This window comes from Anthonomus grandis, chromosome 10, assembly GCF_022605725.1.
Source record: "Anthonomus grandis grandis chromosome 10, icAntGran1.3, whole genome shotgun sequence".
Taxonomy (NCBI): Eukaryota; Metazoa; Arthropoda; class Insecta; order Coleoptera; family Curculionidae; genus Anthonomus; species Anthonomus grandis.
Window position 1 is genome coordinate 8,107,622 of NC_065555.1, and position 20,217 is coordinate 8,127,838.

Here is a 20,217-nt window from a genome sequence, read left to right on the forward strand (position 1 = left end):
GACGTATTCATTTGTTTTTAGGCACAATCGACTTAATGAGAAATTATCCTAATTTTTTTTAATAGGAGAATCAGGATAACTTAAAATTCCTCTAAATCAAAAATATCAGGAAACCATTATGAAAATAGGAGACAAGTTTTGGAAAGAACTAAGATTACTATTTACTATTCATCTGATATTATTCATCTATTACTAGTAGTATTTGGAATAGGCAGATATATTGCATAGTATCTTAGCCCAAAGGAAAAATATTATTCTCGTGTTATCAACTGATACATTAGTGTCCTCTGGGAATATCTAGACAAAATATAGAAACGGCAAAATCAGACATTGCTCCAGAAATATCCAGATAAAATATGCAAGTGGTAGGAATTGAAATACCATAGAGCCTACTGCACTTACCTTCGCTAATTTTTAAGGGATAAAACTGAATGCTGTAAAAATACCAAAAAACCTAACGAAAATAAAATTCAGTTTTGCGTTTTGTACCAATATTAACAATATTTTGAGGGAAATCAGAACTGATCTAAAAATTTTGATAAAAAATTAAAGAAAAAAAAACTTTTAGTAGGAATAAGAAGCTAAATGCTTCTCAAGTAATCCATCCAATATTTTATTTCAGAATGCATTTCATAGTCATTCAACTGACAATAGAAAAATGAATTTAGTTCATAAGAATACAGACTTGGTAAATATATCTGAAAGCTTAAGTAACCAATTGCAGCCTCTTAATGTTTTAATAGATAAGACATTTAAGGCCTGTTTAAAAAAAAATACTGTACTGAAATTTTTTTCATATTGTACTGGTTATTATTATGCATTGATTCTACAAATAATATTTGTTTTTTTGGTTATTTGTATTATAAATAGCTTTATTGTAATCTCTAAACCTAAATATAATGATTGTTTAAATATCCTTACCAAGAATCAGGGTGCAAACCCGAAAAGGGACGAAACAAAGTGATAATATTCTTCCATTAGGAGGCAACTGCCATGTGGCATCTGTACACGCTAATCTGGTCGCAACTTTTAGGCTTAAATTTTAATTAGCCTCCTAAATTGAAACTCGAGCCATTTTATCCGGCCATCGTCTATCCTATCCGAGATAAGGAGAGAGACGTAACGAGCAAAATTAGACTTCAAATCCCCCTTTTATTAGCAAATATTTCTCGGATTAGGTCCCACTAAAATGATGCTGTGTTGGAACTTTTCTTTTGAAATTTAACATTGGGACCAGCCAGACAATAAAGCATACATTTTTTTTTTGAAATATGTAATATATTTTACTTAGGATTACTATTTTATTATTCTCTATAATTAAAGATAAGCTGTGTTGTGATATTCTTACACGAATAGATTTGAAACTTAGACCTGAGAGAATTTAAGCTACACTATAAGTTTAAACTTGTCATTTATAATTAATAATAAGTTCGCTGCTCTATATTTTTCTTACTAAGTTATCATTACCAAATTGCAAAATGTATTTTCATCTTAATATACATATAAACACGTCAATGATAATTAAATATTCATTCCAAAAGGAACTAATAGTATACTTGATATTAAAATTTTCTAATAAGCATTATCTTTCAAAAAATAATATAAGTATTAGGAAATTAAGTAACATCTTGCATAAGATCTTACTACCAGTCATTATTCCTTATATGGTGTGAAAATCTAATAGTCAACGAAACATTACTGGGTCCTAATAAAATTCACTAACATGCATCCTTTGCAATAGTATTAGAGCCACACGCGTAGTTGAAGTAGCAATAAATTATCGTAGTTGAAGACGCTACATACGAAATGAGATATTTCAAATAGGGTTTGAATATTAAGTAAGAAGTTTTTCGGGATAGGAATACAAACTAAGTACATGTCAAGATCATATAAAATTATTTTAATTTAGTTGTTACTCGCATTAGTTATTACTAAATATTAGCTTTCTTTACTAAAGTGAAATATATTTTTAAAAAGATAAATTTGCATCATTTAAATACAGTCCGTAGATGCTTTTTTATAAAGTTACGTTTTTTTTTTTATTTATTTAATAGTAGTTAAGTGATGACGGTTTTTTATATCTTTATGCCTGGTAAATTTCATGAACTTAGAAGTAACTAGTAGTTCCTAAAATTCAATATTCACTACTAAGATTTAACAGGCTAATTAATTTTTTTTTAACTACAACAACAAACTAGGATACATTAAAATGTAAAAGTGACTGAATTCTTCCGAATTTCGATTTTCATTGGTGATATTCACAAATCACGAAGCACTAAAATGCATGGATCAAGGTTATAAATACATATACAAAATGCAGAGTTCTTTATTTATGGCATATAATCAAAAATTGGAGCATCAAAAGGAGATCAAAACCTAAAAAGTCATAAAATAGACAAGAACTGTAGAAGGAACTGTATTTGCAAGAAAAGAATAAAAATTGTTTTTTTCAAAAAAAAAACAAAAATTTGTCACAGAAGCCCATAAAAGATAGAATTTTTGAAAGATTTTAAGTAGTCTTTAAGTTATAAATATTATACACGGTCTTGTAATAAATTATGATATATTCAATGTTGTATTACACCAATGAATATTAGAATTGTGTTTTAATTTTCAAAAACCCTACAGTCAATTAAATTTCCAAAAGGATATAATCACTATTATTTAGGATAAAAATTAAAGTTGATAATGTAATAATTAATTTAAAAAAACCAGAAATAAAAATATAAAAATATTTTTTTTTCGTATAATATAGTTTTTAGATTGGAATAAAACAAATCTCTCACTTTAAAATATTAGATTAAAATTCCTTTTTTAGATAAGATAACTAACAAGGCATGTCCAATATATGTAGGTATGATAGAGTGTAGATTTTTTCATACATTTTCATATACACCCGCTTTAATATATTTTCATGTTATGCTTTATTCTTATAATACACTACTTGTGGTTCTTGGTTGTGATTCTTAGGCTCTATGAGATACCGTTTTAAAAGTTGTAGGTTATGGGATTGTCAATGGATTTGTAATTAATATTGCATTTTTCTAATGCAAATGTTATTGGTTTACAGATCATATCACGAAATATATACATATACAGGGTTGGCAGTTCAGTTTCTTTTTGGAAAAATGCTCAGACCAGAAGAATTGGTAAAAGAGATGCCATCGAATGGCCCCCAAGATCGCCAGATTTATCACCTTTGGATTTCTTTTTGTGAGGTCACTTAAAAAGCAAAATAAATGCTACTCAGCCAACATTGTTAGATGATTTGCTTCAGATTACTCCTCAAATATAGTAAAATATGCGTTTTGAGCAAAATCTTTATCAATGTATAGAGAGTTATAGTGGTCATTTCCAACATTTACTTGCCTGACGAGTCAGTTTATTCTTAAATTTATTAATAAATCTACAGAACTAGTGAATTGAAGTACATGAATTTTACATTATTATGAAGGAAATTAAAAGACCTCTAAAATAACTCCATTTAGGATTTTAGGGACAGCGTCACTCTCGCCCAAGGGGCTGCATGTGTTAACGTGAGTTTCCACCAAACCTGTGTCCCCCTCAAAAAAAAATCGACGGGTCTGAGCATTTTTCTAAAAGAAAAACTAAGCTGTTTCGTTTTTGATGCACTATCCTATATATACAACTTATGTTAAAATTTCAGTTTTTTTTAAGAATAATTTAGTTAGAATAACGATTAATATTTTATTTATCAGAAAATATTCATGTTTAATTTTTAAACCTTTAACTACTTAAAATCATTTTTGAAAATTTCAATTTTCTTTTTACTCCATATAATCCCCATGTAGGTCCGTATTTGCATATATCTTATCCTTAAGGAAAGAAAACAAATACTATTATGCCGCAGTATTTAATTTGAACTTTTCTTTGTTTAAAGCTACATTTTACTACAATTATTTCCTAACTTTATTCTACTTGCTCTATAGATATAAAGGAAAAGTAGAAGATCTTAAATATTTTTGCTAAAAAAACTAGTAGTTTATCAGCTAAGACTAACATAAAATCGATTTATATAAAGTACATATTTTTATTAATAAAACATTCGTATTTCTATAAAATTTGCATCATTGTGTTTCCGTGTTTTTTCTAGATGGTTGATGTTGAAAGCACAGAAATCAGTGAAAAAGCCAGTTTTACTCTCTAAAATAATTTTTTTATTACAATAGGGAAAAAATAATAATGAATAATAATTCTTCGCACGATGACGCAAGTAAACGCTACATTATTGCCATCTCTTTAATGAAGTGGGCGCCGTCCTATTTATCTTGTGAATTACGAGTAGTGAAAAATTATCAAAATATAACTAAAGCTTTTTGTCATTAATGGAATACACTTATCAAAACTAAAACTTCTGTAAGTCTAGGGTCAAACCTTTTAATTGTAGCATTCCTTCAATTTAATCCAAGCTTATAAAGAAAAAAACATATTTTTTAAGAGGAAAATGAAATGCATGCTGTACATTATAAAAATCCATCTTCAGGAGTTTAGAATTGGAATCTGTAGAATTTAGGGCTCACAAGGAGCTAAATTTCAATGACTGAATAAATAAAATTAAAGACATTTTTGTTACATTACAATAGGTAAAAATTAGGTGAAATTTAAAAAGTCAATTCAAAATTATAATTATTAAAATTGTCTTATAATTAATGGATTTGTTGCCACCTTGCGATGAGAATTATAGGATGATTTTAATGGCAATATTTTTCAGATTACTTAAATTTCAACTTCTCCTTAATGAATGGAGGAATATTGTGTAAGTTTAATTTTTCTCATCGCACAACTCCCCTGTAACAATTAACTACTTTTTAAATGTGTCTTTCAAGGGTAATGGATGATCAAGCGAATATGACCTTTTAAAACAATATTTCTTGGTGGATGGTCTTAGATAGTGGCAGCTTGTGGTTTATTTTATAATGAGATGAATATAGATTAAAATAACAACAGTTAATCATCGAAATAAGTTTTTTCTTAAATTTTCTGAATGACATTCATCACCCATTTAGTATTTGAAAATTTTCACTTATTGTCATTAATTAAAGATTGACAATGTAAGTTAGCAATAGTGCGTACATTTACTTTGAATCATCGTAATATTATTAAATTCAATTTTCTTACGTACTGAAATAGCAGCATCTAATGTCATGAAGCCAAAAGGACCTATAGTAATCGTTAGTGGTTTTCCACATCTCATAATCATCATTTGGATGCATTTTTTGCAGGAATGGTCCAACTCATACCATGGACATTCAAAAAGTGCAGCGGACATGCCAGTTGAACCCTGGAAAAAATATTGTGACAGTTAAATTTTTTTGGGAAAAATGTTCTAAGCAGAAACTTTCTAAGATAAAATTCTTAAAAAACGCAAAAATAATAACTAACATACTTATATAACTACTTACAGAGAAGTACTTTAATGCAATGAGGAGTACTGGATAGTCAAGGGTCTTAGCTAACTAGTATAAAAATGTGCATGCTCATGTACCTGATTTATACAATTATAAATGGTGGAGCTCCCTAGTTTTCAAAATATCTAAATAATTATTAATGAGAAAAAATATTACGAAAACACGCGCTGTGACCCTTTGAACGTAAGGTCTAATCCGTTTGGATATATTTTTAACTACTTTGGTTGCACAAATTCGATTATATGAAGGCAATTTCCAGTCTGATCTTCTGTTTCAGCTCTATAATGGTTTTCTTACTCACTACACCATCAATTAAATAATTAGTTAACGCTATAACGTAATATCATGATTAATAAAAAAAATTAAATGCACTGATTCTTATACATTTTTCAAAGGCCTTCGGTATTTTGAACTTTTATTAGAAAAATAATATGTGTTTTTAGGTAGTACACAGAAGTTTTTAAAATCATACTTGTCTAACAGATTTCACTATATATTTTTTAATAAGACATTTTCGAAAGAAATACAATTTTATTTGATGTTCCCACGAAGAGTGTGCTTTTGTATACTTGGATTCCACATTTATATACAGAGTGTTTTGCACAGTATGCATTATAATTTTACTAAAGAAAGCAATTTAGCACAATAATTTAGCACAATTATTTTTTTAATATATTTCTACAAAGAAGTCCAGATAATTTAAGTCGGGATCAAAAAACTGTCACGAGTATATACACATTTTAATAAACAGACGGTTGTAAAAGATATTTAGGTTTATCTAAATTATAATACTTCCAAAATATTTTCATACTTTCTACTTTTGTTTTTTCTTAGAAATATAAATATTATATCGATAAAAATGCTCTTTTTATAAGGTAGAATGTGTGAAAAAATATAAAAGATCTAATGACTTTTGTGCTAATACATATAGTTAAGTATATTAAGTACATACCTCATTAAAAATCTCATTTGCACTCCAGGCCACTGCAAATATTTGCGATATGGTGAGTAGTATAAAAAGTATATTAAAAGCCATTTGTTTGCCCTAAAAAAAGTAATTTTTATTAGGGATTTAATTTATTGTTACTTCTTTTTTAAATGCTGACCATTCCAATAAATATCTTATAAAAAAAATAATCATTTACTTTAAAGATTTTGTCTAGATGTTTATAAAGAAGCTACTTTTTTTAATTAATTCCCTATCAATTTATTGACTTTTTTCGTCACATTACGAGAGAAAAATATAATTTTTTGGTGATCCGAATACTATTTAAAAAATGAAACGATGATATTAAAAATATGTGAAAAAATCAAATCGTCGTTTATATATCCTTATCTTAATTTGAAAATAAGAACAGGATGGGAATAACATGATACTTTTTGGGTATAATTAGACACATTACGAGAGAAAAACATAATTTCCTGGCGATCTAGACACTATTTAAAAAATGAAACGATGATATAGAAAATAGATGGAAAAATCGAATCATCATTTATATATCCTTATCTCAATTTAAAAATTAGAAGAGAATGGGAATAAAATAATATAATCAGATATAATTAGACATATTACGAAAAAAAAAAACAGTATTTCCTGGTAATCCAAACACTACGTACTAGCTTAAAGCAGTGTTCCTTTTTTTAATCCGGTTCTTAATTGTATCATGTTCTACGAATATGGGTTATGTTTTATTTGCAGCTTTTCATGTTCGCTGTGGTAAGTATGGCTTTAATGGTCATGAAATATGCCATATAGAAAAGCTTTTGCGAAAACATCTTTTCAAATTAGTAATGCTTTTTTTTAATTGAAAAATACAAAATATTGTTGTTAAAATATTCCGGTATACCAGCAATAGCTTTTTCAAGTAAGAAAGGCATGTTAAAGAAGCAATCAAATGATGCAATGCTACTGAGACGATCAAGATTTTGGTCTAAACTAAAACTTCAAAATTAACTTTTTCCGACACCTACTGTAATATTATGTTTTTTTCTTTGGTTTTTTCATTGCCTTACTTTAATTAAACTACTAAGCTAGATAGAATACAGCCAAATACGATTTCTAATTGTATTAAGTTATCCCTGTCTCAGAATTTTTAGCATATAGTTTTAAAGAATCCAAGGGCCTACAGTTAAAGAGTTTACATAAATTAACTTCCAAACCTATTTTTCTTATACGTAATACCAAGACGTAACGTACAGGTTTTTCAAAAAAATTTGCTCCTTACAAGCAACGCAAGATATAGTGCAGAACAAGTGATATATTATAAGAGCCTACAAAATTTGCCATATACGGCAACTACTAAATTTGTGAAAATTATAAATTTATCTGACAGAATAGAAGACAATAAATTATCCGGGAAACAATACGGGCAACAAATCTTTAAAATGTTGGTAGGTCTTTCGGTCAGTTCAAAGTTTTTATAAATATTATTTTAAAATATACATATAGAGACTTATTTATAATTTATTTGTTTTTTTTAATTGCAATATATTAAATGTTTTAAATATTAATTATAAATTATTATTTGCTAGCTCTTTTTATTTTTTATAAATTTTTGGGTCGATGATTTTTTAGGTTTATTTATCAGAACAAATCTTGTATGCAAAACCAACTTAATATATCCCCAAAATTTGATCCAAATGCTTAAAAAATATTACCTTTATAATATCCAATAAAATCGAAGCAAATGTTAAGGATGATACGCAATATTCTAAAAGAATAATGTATTTTATATCATCATTAAACTCACCTATCCACCTAAAAAAAAAATTAGCGATCAATAAGCACACATAAAGAAACGATTTAATAAATAATAGTAGGTATTACTACCGTCAAACGCAAATCAATAATATAGATCCGCAAACTAGTCGCTTGTAGATGTCGTGGTCAAAACCAGTTATTATCAGTCTAATGACAACATGCGACTTATTGTGATAAAGTAATTTTTAGGAGTTTTTTCTAGCAACAACAAGGATGAACGAAGTTTTTTAGCCTTTTACTATGTAGAATTTCTGGTTTAAAATATTTTTTCTATGTACAGCATCTTCAGAAGTTCTACGTTTTTACGACTTTTTCTACTTGATTCCAGGGTAATAATATTTCTGATAATAAGAAATATCACAAAAAGTGTATAGCCAAGAGTATAACAATTTGTTCAAACTTGGCCGAAATCTGATATTGATGACGGCAATTATCACGAAGATGATTTTCTAAGCCCATTTTTATCAAACAAAGATTTAAAAAATGAACATGGGCTGCTTTAGCACAGTTACTAACGATTGAAGTAAAAACCAGTATGGTCCTCAACAAACTTTTCTTAAGATGATATATTGCTAAATATGATTACTGTATTTTCCAATATATATGCTGCTTAAATAAATTTGGATTGTTCATTAGTAGCCAGTAAGAAAGTTAAGTATTTTATAGGAATGTTATTCCTGTGCATTCAGCAGATAAAGAACTTTTAAAGTTATATACTTATCATTTACTACTTCTGTCTAATGTATTTGGCCATTAAGACCTACAAGACAAAGAGAGGCAAAATTAACTGCTTTTTACACGTTAAATGATTGGAAAAATATATTTCTTACTAAGACCTTAAATTAACTAATATCAACATAAATAACTGGATTGAACTCTAGTACTTGAAAAGAAATTTTAACAGAAAATAAAGAAAAATATCAACCATATATTTATAAGTGATTATCTGAGTACAATCTAAATAATAAACTGCAGCAAAGATGCTAAATCTATTTTAATAATATTTTATTCTTGGGGAATGATAGGTTAACCCAGTGGTCGGAGAAGTTATTTAACAAAGATCAAAATATGAACATTACAACAATTTGCTTTCTTAAGCTTAGCGATGATTAAGAAGTTTAGCTAAAATGAAGCTGATAATGGTAATCACTAATTCGATCACTTTACTACAAATTTTAATGCAGAAATTTTTTCGAACAATGTGCTTGGTGATGGATACAATAATAAACAACTATCTCGTGATTATTTTTTATTCTAAAATAGAAACAAACGCTTTCCTTCCACTAACCATACTTTTGGCTCTCTCTATGGAATTAGAAACAATACGATGTTTATCTAACTTTCAATAACAAACTAAATTTCAATAGTTGCAATATCTTCTTCACGCTTCTGACCTTTGAGTGGCAATAATACTAAAAGTTCTCCTTTAGAGCCTAAATAAGATATAAATCTTACAAAAAGTGAAACATGCGCTGTATCTTTTATGTCACAAGATTCGTCGACTGCTATTAATAAAATCGAAACCGATTTTAGTCTTTGATATACTGGGTGGTTATATTCAAAAACATTTTAATTTGTTCTCTCGGTTTACCTCTCTTAGCAATCTCTTGGATAAAAACAAAACTTGCCATATTAATACTGCTGGAAGATTGAATCCAAATATTAAACACAGAAGTTGACGATCCTTGACTTATCTAAAGTTCCTCAGAGAAACTGATAAGTTATTTACTGCTAAATAGCGCATGCTTTCTTGTAAAGTGTCTCTTTTTGATATTTTGTTATGAAAAATCTAACCACAAACATACATACCAGGTGTAATAAAATTGTATAAAAATACTTGTAAGAAATACAGCTAGATTGAAAAATTCAACAATTTTTTAATAAGACAGGATAACAGCAGACGTGATAAGAATAAGACAATGCAACTCTTCAATTGCAACATCTGGTCTGTAGTACCTTTGTATCACAGTGGAGTACGCCGAAAATAAACAAAAAATTTCAGCCGGTAGTTTGAATATGGTTTGTGTTTATTTTTACGAAACCAAATAAAATTAACCTCAATGTTCGTTTTGTATTTTTACAACAGTATACATTTTAATTACTTATCTGTGATTTAATTTTACCAAAAATATACATGTTCTTGATTTATAGAAAAATTTGAATTTACCAAAATAAGATCTAATTTTTTTCCTAAATGCAAATATTATTGCGCCATCCGCGAATATTTGTGCCAGAGTTACACTTTGCCGACCACTGAGTTTACCTAGTAAAGCTAACTTTAATCTTGATTTATGTATAAGCGGCTGGACAGTAAAGCATACATTTTATAAAAAATATCATATTACCTTATTAAAACTTGATGTTCTCTTGCATATTTTTTGAGTAGATTAATTGCATTGTCCCTCCTTGGTTCCAAATTTTTTATTCTGTATTGCAAAATTTTAAATTGCATTTTTATTAGCACCAAAGCTAAAATCCAAGATATTTCATTATCATATTATAAAATAAAGCAAAAAGCCAATATCTATATTTTTAATTTTAAGACTAATATTTAATTTCTTTCTATACGGTACAATTGTTTGCTTAGTAAAGATGGTACTATTAAAAAATAATTTTAATTATTCCACAAACACTATTAAAATTAATTCATGGTTTTGAATACGGCGTTTATTGGATTCGGCATAATTATGTGATCGGATTAATCGATTTTAACAGTTTTATGCTTCAAAAACTATTAGTACAACAAATTCAATTTTTGAGACACGTTTTACATTTTACTTGCCAATCATTAACGCTAAAATTATGCGAAAGTAAGAATGCAAGATGCTTGCACACTTAAAATAAACTAGGTCTCAGTAGGTTTCAGATATTAGTACTAAAACAATATAGTAAAAATTTACCTGAAATAATAAATGCCTGAGCAGATCCATTATAATATGTCGTTTGAGCAATATGAATTAATTCATATGTAAGTGAGCACTTATAGTAGCTGTCTTTATCGAAAGGAAACCACATATACACTGGATGTGGGTAAACAAAATGATCCGTCACATTAGAATCATATTGAATTTTATATGAAGAAGCCATATATATGCCTAAAAAATGTTTACTTAATAAGATTTACATTATTCGTTACATTTATATATTTATACAATATTTATGTTTCACTAATTGGAAATTGTAACTTTGCCTAACGGGTTTTAAAATTTTCAAGCTAAAAGCCTGTGCTGGCATTTAAAAAAAAATCAATATTAGTATATTGTTATATTTTTAACTACACCTTTACAATTTTTTATTTGTTAACTTTTTAAAGGACAGATGGCAAAGAGCACAAGCATATTTAAAAAAAATGACTATATATATGTATTACTTACTGTCAATAATTAATACAATGCCAGTTAAGCTCGTAAAAGAAGCTACAAATAAAGCACACATATTTGAATACAAACAATATTTTCTAAATAAGTTGCGAATATGGAAATCATTGGACCTTATAAAAGTTTCTTCTTTCTTAATTGCAGATTCTATAAGCTTTGTCATTTTGGATGATTGAATTGTTGCTATTTTGGCTATAACTACGCCATAGAAAGTTAAGCTTTTCATGACTCCTACTGCTGTAATAAAAAAAAATATATGCACTATAGAGCTGTAAAGTAGCGCAATTAATTAATTTTGTCTGTATAAATGACTTCTGTGTACTTGATAAATTTTGAGTCCAGAAAACAACGCATTAACTTGCAATAATAAGTGTAACTTATGAGTTAAAAAGAGAAGGAAAGCGTTTCTTCTACTTCCCTTCTGCAATTAGAACTTGACCCAAATTGAACGTAGATAAAACCGCGTCACGTGCGATGTTACTATATAAAAATGCTCGTTCCCTCTCAGCGTCCATCTAAGTGCAGAATCGATAAAGCATTATCTTTTTCTATTTAACTCAAGTTTTTGACTGATTGATAATTTTCTATAGGACGTAAGTGCATGGGCATTACAGTAAGTATCCAACAAAGAAATTAGTCAATCGTGTAAACATTTAAACATTTTAAATGGAATTATGTTATAAGATGAAAGAAACAAATTTATCTAAAATTTAGGTGTTTTTTTATTTTTTGGATACGTCGATTAACATTGTCACTTTTGCAATAAAAATTTTTCATTCAGGGTACTTCAACATTATTTTTTTTTTACTAAAACTCGCTGTATTTCATAATATTTTAGATTTTTACGATATATTCTGAATACTTTTTGAATAGCATATACCCTATGCCTGAAGTCGTAATAGACCAATAAAACATACGACATTAAAAAATACAAATATTGCAACTAATATTTAGTTTGTTGTTCATTTACTTAAATGCATTTTTGAAGTCGGTAAATAATTTCCATATGCGTGAGTCCAATCACTTGCGGATCAATTAGTTTAATTTCTTGTCGAATTCTTTGCTTTAAATCATCAACATTATTTCGTATATTCACATAAGCATGAGTTCAAATAGCTTTATAAGAAAAAATCTAATGGGGTTATATCCAGTGATCTTGGCGGCCACTCAATCGGTCCTCTTTGTCCAATCCATTAGTTAGGAAAAGCTGCACCAAGAAATTGTCGAACGGTGATGGCAATACCTCGTTACTTGCTATGTCAGCCTTTTATTATTATACTTAAATATTATACTTACACATGCATGACAAACCGTTATCAAATAGGTCCTAATATTGGAAACGAATCGAAAATAATAAGGTCTACTTACCTTCTAAAAAATCTCATAAAAAATTAATGTTGGCATCTTAGTTTCTACTTAAGACACCCGGTAATCAAAATTTTTATTGTTCATCAAAAACGCATTAATTCAAATGGACAATAAATTAAACATTTGTTGCACTAGATCTAGAATATATGTTTATGTTTTAATTTTATATGTTCGTTATTTTGGTTCGTCATATTTAACAAACTATGGACTATAGGCATATGGTTTGCTATACAAAAAGTACTCCGAATATATTAGAGAATTATAAAACGTCATAATATATAGGGTGTTTTATTTTAAAAAATTATTGTTAACGTCGTAGTTTCTTACGCACCCTGTAAAGAAATTTTTTATTTCTTAAAACGCGCAAGTGACAGTACTAATCTATCTGTTCCAGAAAAATAAAATAAGAAAGAAACACCTGAATTTTAAATGAAATTGTTTCTTTTATCATGAATACACTATATACAAAAATAAATTGTTTTAATTAGTTAGATAATATTTATTCAACTCAAAAAAATATCAAATACTATTTATTTTTAACAGTATTTGATTTATATATAATAAAAGACCACAACATTATTTAATAAAAACATCAATTCTTAGCTATAAAACTGTGCCTTTATTAACATTTGCTCGTTCCAATCAATATCCAGTAGTTTCTTATAAAAGCGGAGTAACGTAGAATAAAGATGTTTAGAATTTTTCAAATATTTTATTTTTTGATAAAATGAATTTAGGTTAAAGCGCAAATCGCTCCAATTGTTTATTGCTGATTAGTACTTAATATATGAGATTCGAAAACAACGTTAGCACTTAGGGCTTATATATCTTTCCTATTTTTTTTGATTTTATTCTGCTTTACTCATATGCATTGACTGAAGTCCCACTAAAAATCTTTTTCTTAATTACTTATAGAATAGATGCCGCTGTACCAATAATGACAAAACTAGCGATGTGCCTTAATAAAATTCGCGTTCCGGTTTAATCCAAGTTTTTTAGTGAGTTCAAACAAAGTGAGAAAAAACATTTAACTTTGAATAAGAATTAAATTTAATCTAAAACAAACTTTTTGATTAAACTAAAGTTATAGCAATAATGTTTGTAACGAAAGTATTTTGGTTGTGAAGTTTTAATTGATAAATAAATTATTTCGGTTATGTTTTTAATTTAAAAATAATTAATTTTTTTTTTGGCAATTGCATGAAAATCAATTCCGTTTATTATACGATAAATTCGACGTATTTAGTACACTGTAAATAAACAGGTAAAAAAAAGATATTGATTTAAAATATTAGTGTAATGGCACATCCGTTATCTGCATTAGAAACAAAAGTCTTTCTTGCAATATAAAATCACATTAATTTTTTATTTTATGTCACATCACATTTTTGTTGTTTTTAAAATTAAGAATTAAATCGTATTTGTATGAGACTGTAAAAATTACAAGAGTATAGTGAATTTATTTTTACTTAAAGGAGTAAAGTATTAAGCAATCAAAAAAATATATAAAATTTTTTTTCAGCATCAGAAGCAAGATAAATCGCCTTCAAAGTAGTATAAATAAAATGAAATAAATGTCTTTAATTTAAATTTTTTTAATACTTTTATTTACTAATTATACTGCTTTGATCTGCTGGAATCTTTAACTTAAAAAAAATTATTTATTATAACATATTTAGACGGAGAGATTATTCTTCAGGCATGCAGTATAAAATACAATAATAACGACGACGACAGTGTAAAGTAAGATACGAAATAAAAATACGATATACGAAAATACAATTCTAGAAATAGACTGAGAATAAAGCCATGTAGCTTTGCAGGGCCACAACAGGGGTACTATAGTACCTTTTTATAAAGTCAACTTAATTATCAAGTAAAAGTTTTTTTAAGCTAGGCAAATTGAAGGAATTAAACTTAAATTAAAGGAATATCATTTAATGATTCATGTTTCATTAGGTGATACCTTTTACTTAGAGACTTCTTTTAAGAATCAATGTGGATCAAGGGTTTACACTACTTTAATATGATATTATATATTGCATATAAATTTTTAAGAAAATTCAAAGAACGATGATATTTAACCCTTAACCACTATCCGCCGGGTCAAACTGACCCAAGGCATATTCGTTTTCTGCGCCATCTAGTGTTTCATAGGAGAGGGAAGTGCGGCGAACGGAGTATTCTCATTCTGTCGACCGTTAATACGAATAGTAAAGTTTGAAGTGTCTTAGTGGTTGCGTTGATATTTTTTTTTGGTCTAGTGGGTCAAATTGACCCGGGGATAGTAATGCAGTAAGTATTTCGTTATACGATTTAATCGATATTTTATTGATTTTTTTTGACATTTATGTGGATAAACACTTCATAATATACATATACTTTGTTTTGTTTTTAGATTATGACACAAAGAGGACTGTCTGATTCGAGATAGTTGCAGATAATACTTTTTGGGAAGATCTGGAGCCTATAAATAAGCCTGAAGAAAATAGAAGTACTTCAAATGAACCATCAATCAGCGGCACAAACGTTATTGATGACAGACAGATTGCATGTAACCTGATTTTTGACAACGGAGACGAAAGCGATAAGGACGAATGTGATTCTGAAGAATTCAGTGAACATGACAGCGATAGCGAAAATGAGTGGCAGCCAGATGATGAACCATTGGGTCAGTCAGAGTTATCATCGGAAAGTGAATATGAAGACGAAGGACAAACAGTAAAGAAAACAAAATTGTGGTATGGAAATGATAAAACTAAGTGGTGTCAGGTGCCCTTGGCCCTAGCCTAGAGCAAAAACGAAAAGGACTAATATTATAAAAATACTTCCTGGTTTGAAAGGACCAGCTCGCCAGAACCCTCCCTCATCGGAGTTGGAATCTTGGAGACTTCTCACCACACACTCTATTCTTGAAAAGATGGTTGAACAAACCAATGCAAAAATTAGAGCTATGCAAGGTCAGTATACAACTTTCAAGAAGCGAAAAAATAGCAGATCATTATTTCGATCAGTTTTTATTCAAGAGATCGATAAAATTGAAATAGAGGTGTTTTTAGCCCTTTTATATTTGCTGGGTTCTTTTAAATCCGGACACGAAGATCTACGATCTCTATGGGCTACCGACGGGACAGGTAGAGATATATTTCGTTGTACGATGTCTCTTGCACGTTTTTCTTATCTATTATGTTGCCTAAGATTGGACGATATGGTTACCAGACGGGAGAGAATGAAAGTCGACAAACTGACTGCAATATCTGAAATTTATAATGAATTTATTGAAAACTCAATGATGTGTTACACGCCCTTTGAATTCTTAACCGTAGATGAAATGTTAGTTCCTTTTAGAAGGCGCTGCGGTTTTAGAATGTACATGCCTGCTAAGCCGGCGAAATACGGCATCAAGACTCAAATTTTAGCAGATTCCAAATCACATTATATGATTAATTCTGAAATCTACACCGGAAAACGCAGTGATCTTATCTATACCGACAGAAACAGTACTTCATTTAGTTGGTCCTGTGGTTGGGACCAATAGAAACATAATGGGAGTTAATTGGTACACATCAATGGAATTAACTGGTGAACTTTTCAATCATAAGCTTACATATGTTGGCACAGTCAAGAAGAATAAAAGATTTGTTCCACCCGAATTCTTACCTTGCAAAAGACGTGAAGTATAGTCCTCCATTTTCGGGTTTACCTCTACTCACACTATTGTGTCTCACGTTCCCAAAAAAAAGAAATCCGTAATATTGTTGTCGACAATGCACAACGATACTATTGTAGGCGACTCATCAAAAAAGCCGGATATAGTGTTATTTTACAACGATACAAAAGCCGGTGTTGACGCACTAGACCAGAAATGTGCAACATATTCGACATCTCGCAGGACACGCCGATGGCCAATGGTTATTTTGCACATGATTTTGAACGTTTCTGCAATCAACAGCAGAGTTATCTATCAATTTGCTGCCGAAGGAAAAGAAATTTGTGATTAAATTTTCTAAAAAAATCTTGGTCGTCAACTATGCAAACCCTATATGAGATCGAGAGTTTACAACAACAAAATACCACGTAGGTTGAGAGAACTGACTGCATATATACTTGGGGTTGTTATAGAAACGCATTGTGCTCTTCAGCAGGCTCAGGATGCATCCAAGAGAAAGAGATGTGCTTTCTGCCCACCAAAAAAGGACCGCAAAACGAATACCTTCTGCGATTCCTGCAAAAACCAGTTTGCCAGCAATGTTCAAAAAAATCTGCACAAAGTGTGTTTAGGATATTTTGGTTAACAAAATTTGTTTATTAATGTTTATTTCATCATTTTTTATGAATAAATTAGTTTATTTTGATCAAATAGTTTTTTATTTTCAAAATAAACAAGTGGGTCATATTGACCCGCGGGTAGTGTAATGTTTTACTATAGGGAGGATAGTAGTTAAGGGTTAACGTCCTCAGCATTCACTAAATTAAATATCTGTTTTTTTGTCGTATATTCGTCAATATATGTATTCAGATATATTTTTTGCTTCATTCTATAATCAATACAAACAAGTATTATATTAAAACAGAAAATGTTAAAATTTCCTTTTTATTTCATTTTTAAGGTTTTAAGGTTCCTGGAGCCGAATAGATTAACTATGAAGTAAATATAAATTGAAACTAAATTAATCCGATTTAAATCAGGTGATCTCTCTGACTAATTCATCTGTCTTGCACGGGTATAGATAAGTTGCATAAGCTGACATTGAGCCAGATATCTCAGTATCAAATTAACTTCATCTTATGAAAATCGCATCTTATGAATTTCCAATATTGACAGAAATAACCATTCGGCTAATCGTTTTTATTGGACATTTTGACGCCTTCTTTTTTCATTGACAATCGGCAACTATCACCAGTAATGCTAAATATTCTAGTAGGTCTAAAATCTGATTAAAATTTAGTCAGACTTAGTTGGTAATCGTTTATCTATAGAGGGTAGAGTTTGGACATCAAATACGTTATAGGTTTTCACATGCAGCAATCGCCGAATACTGATTCTATAGGAGTATTTGGCTTACGACAAACTGTTTTTAATTTTTTTTTTAGGTTTTGATGTCTTCCGTTAATATTATTTACAATAAAGTTCCTGGAAGTTACGGAAGATTAATAGAGATAAACGTATCTGTTTAGATGACACTGTTCAGATTGCAGCCTTGATCAACCTTATAAGTATGTTGTATTTTTTAGTAGAGTTTAAAGCACTAGTAAGGTAAGAGAGAAGCATTAAATATGATGACTTGGCTCAATATGGCTCTAAGGAACTATAACCAATTAACGTTCAGAGATGCGAAAGGTAATAAGAACGACAATTAGATTCACAAAAATCTTTTAAAATATATCTTAGTTTTTTAGGATATTTTCTAGATTTAGTAAGATGTATAGTTAATTTCTTTACACAAAATGGCAAAACAAGTGAAGGTCAATTATTTATATTTAAAATTTACTAGTGTTATCAAAATCTCTGTTTATTGGCCAAATTTGAGAGAAGAAGTGAGTAGTCTTCATCTCGTCTAACTCCACAAATTTGCCTCACTTACCTTTTCCTACTCATCTGGAAATATTATTTTAATAAGACATTAAATTTTCTCAAAAACCAGACAAAATATCCTAGGATTTTGGGTCTTTTATAAATATTCTTACCTGTATCCATATCATGGCCGATAACTTTAAAAAGATTTACTAAAAATAGTGGCACACAAGATACGAACAGACTTTGACACAACAAAGAAAACACCTTATATAACTTTACGGAACTCTTTGGCCAATCGGGCATCTTCGCCAACCAAACGCTACTGTAAAGTAAGAGAGTTTTACAAATCTGGAAAACTTCGTCTTTTCGGGCCATAGTTTCTTTTGTATTTTAAAGTTACTTTTCCGCCAGGCGAAATGGAATGAAGTTTTGTAAAATAAAGTTTTTATAGTAAATACGAAGGATCAATTAAACAACTTTTACTCCGATAAGTACAGTTTATTAGATAGTGTGGCGTAAATACCGCCCATGGATTGGGGTGAGAGGCATAATAATTAGTGTGTTGGGTAAACCAAGTCATTGGCGTAGTGTAGTTAATTTTTTTTTTAACTTTAAAGACATCAATCATTTTTTAAGTCATCATTTGATCCTAATTTAGCGTCATCAACTGATTTGCGTCCAGCTTATTCTATCGTAGTTTATTTTATTGCCATATGGATAGAGTTATATAAGAAATTAATAAACTCAATATTTAGATCGAAAATAGGTTACACGTGTTTCACCCCTAAGTGAATGTAAATATAAGTTCGAGACTTTTAATCAAACAAAGTAGTTTTTTATATAATAAGTAAGCCTCTTTAAGAAAAAAATTAACAGGGATTTTCAATAAACAGTATAAGAACTTGACTTTACTTCGATTTGAGAGTTTTAAATCTTCTTTTAGTAGAAAAAACCAAAAGCATTAATATTTGTTTCATTGATTGTTTGTAATCAGTAAAACTAAGTGCTAAGTCCGATGACGATGTGTTCTCTTATCGAAATTCATCACTTATTACATAGAGAATCTTCCTTAATAATCATTCACTCCAGTTCCAAAGTAGATTTATACAATAGCCTTTTTTCCATTTCTATTGTGAAGCTTCTGACTGTCGCCGATTAAGAGAATATAAATATATATTTTATCGAAATAATGAAAAAATAGCATTTAATCCTCTCTAAAATATAAGATGTAAACAAAGTAATGTATGTAACGAGGTGAAGTATAGAGTTCTTAGATTGTATGTTTGCCATTCTTGGTTAATGATAAATCAGTATTTGCTAAAGTTTATAACAAAATAATGGTAATGTCTTGGTATTGTTAATTAAATAATACACATTAACATGCACCAGCATTAAATAATTAATTGGATAAGCCTTAAATTGAAAAGAGAAGGACAATGCTTCACCGATTTTCTACCTCCGCCTGTCGCTAAAAGAGAAAGTGAAATACGACGGATGTCTTGGCATTCTGTACGTAGAATTTTACAAGAAAACATTATAACTTTTTTTAATTGATATTTTATATTTGTAATTTTAAGTTACATTATATTGATATCCGCACCCAAGACCTAAGTCCATAAGGACGAACGATGCCAAATTCATCGTCAAGGTAAGACATCTAGCGTTTTTTTAATCGCGAATTTTAGTGTTCTGCGCTGGTCTATAAGATGTGCGCTTTTTACTTCGGAGCGTCCCATTTTCCCTCCTGATGAAATTCGGTTTATC

General features: G+C 29.2%; 1 protein-coding gene across 1 annotated transcript; it reads right to left on the reverse strand.

The window, feature by feature from the left end:
* Window positions 1-3,860: 3,860 nt before the first annotated feature.
* LOC126741370 (odorant receptor Or2-like) lies at window positions 3,861-18,828 on the reverse strand. The gene is made up of 8 exons (XM_050447760.1): window positions 18,624-18,828; window positions 11,565-11,804; window positions 11,091-11,285; window positions 10,536-10,659; window positions 8,088-8,187; window positions 6,382-6,474; window positions 5,144-5,302; window positions 3,861-4,164 (listed from the first exon to the last, which is right to left on the reverse strand). Exons 1-8 carry the CDS (start codon window positions 18,826-18,828, stop codon window positions 4,111-4,113), a joined length of 1,170 nt encoding a protein of 389 aa, XP_050303717.1. The 3' UTR covers window positions 3,861-4,110.
* Between the last annotated feature and the right edge of the window lie 1,389 nt (window positions 18,829-20,217).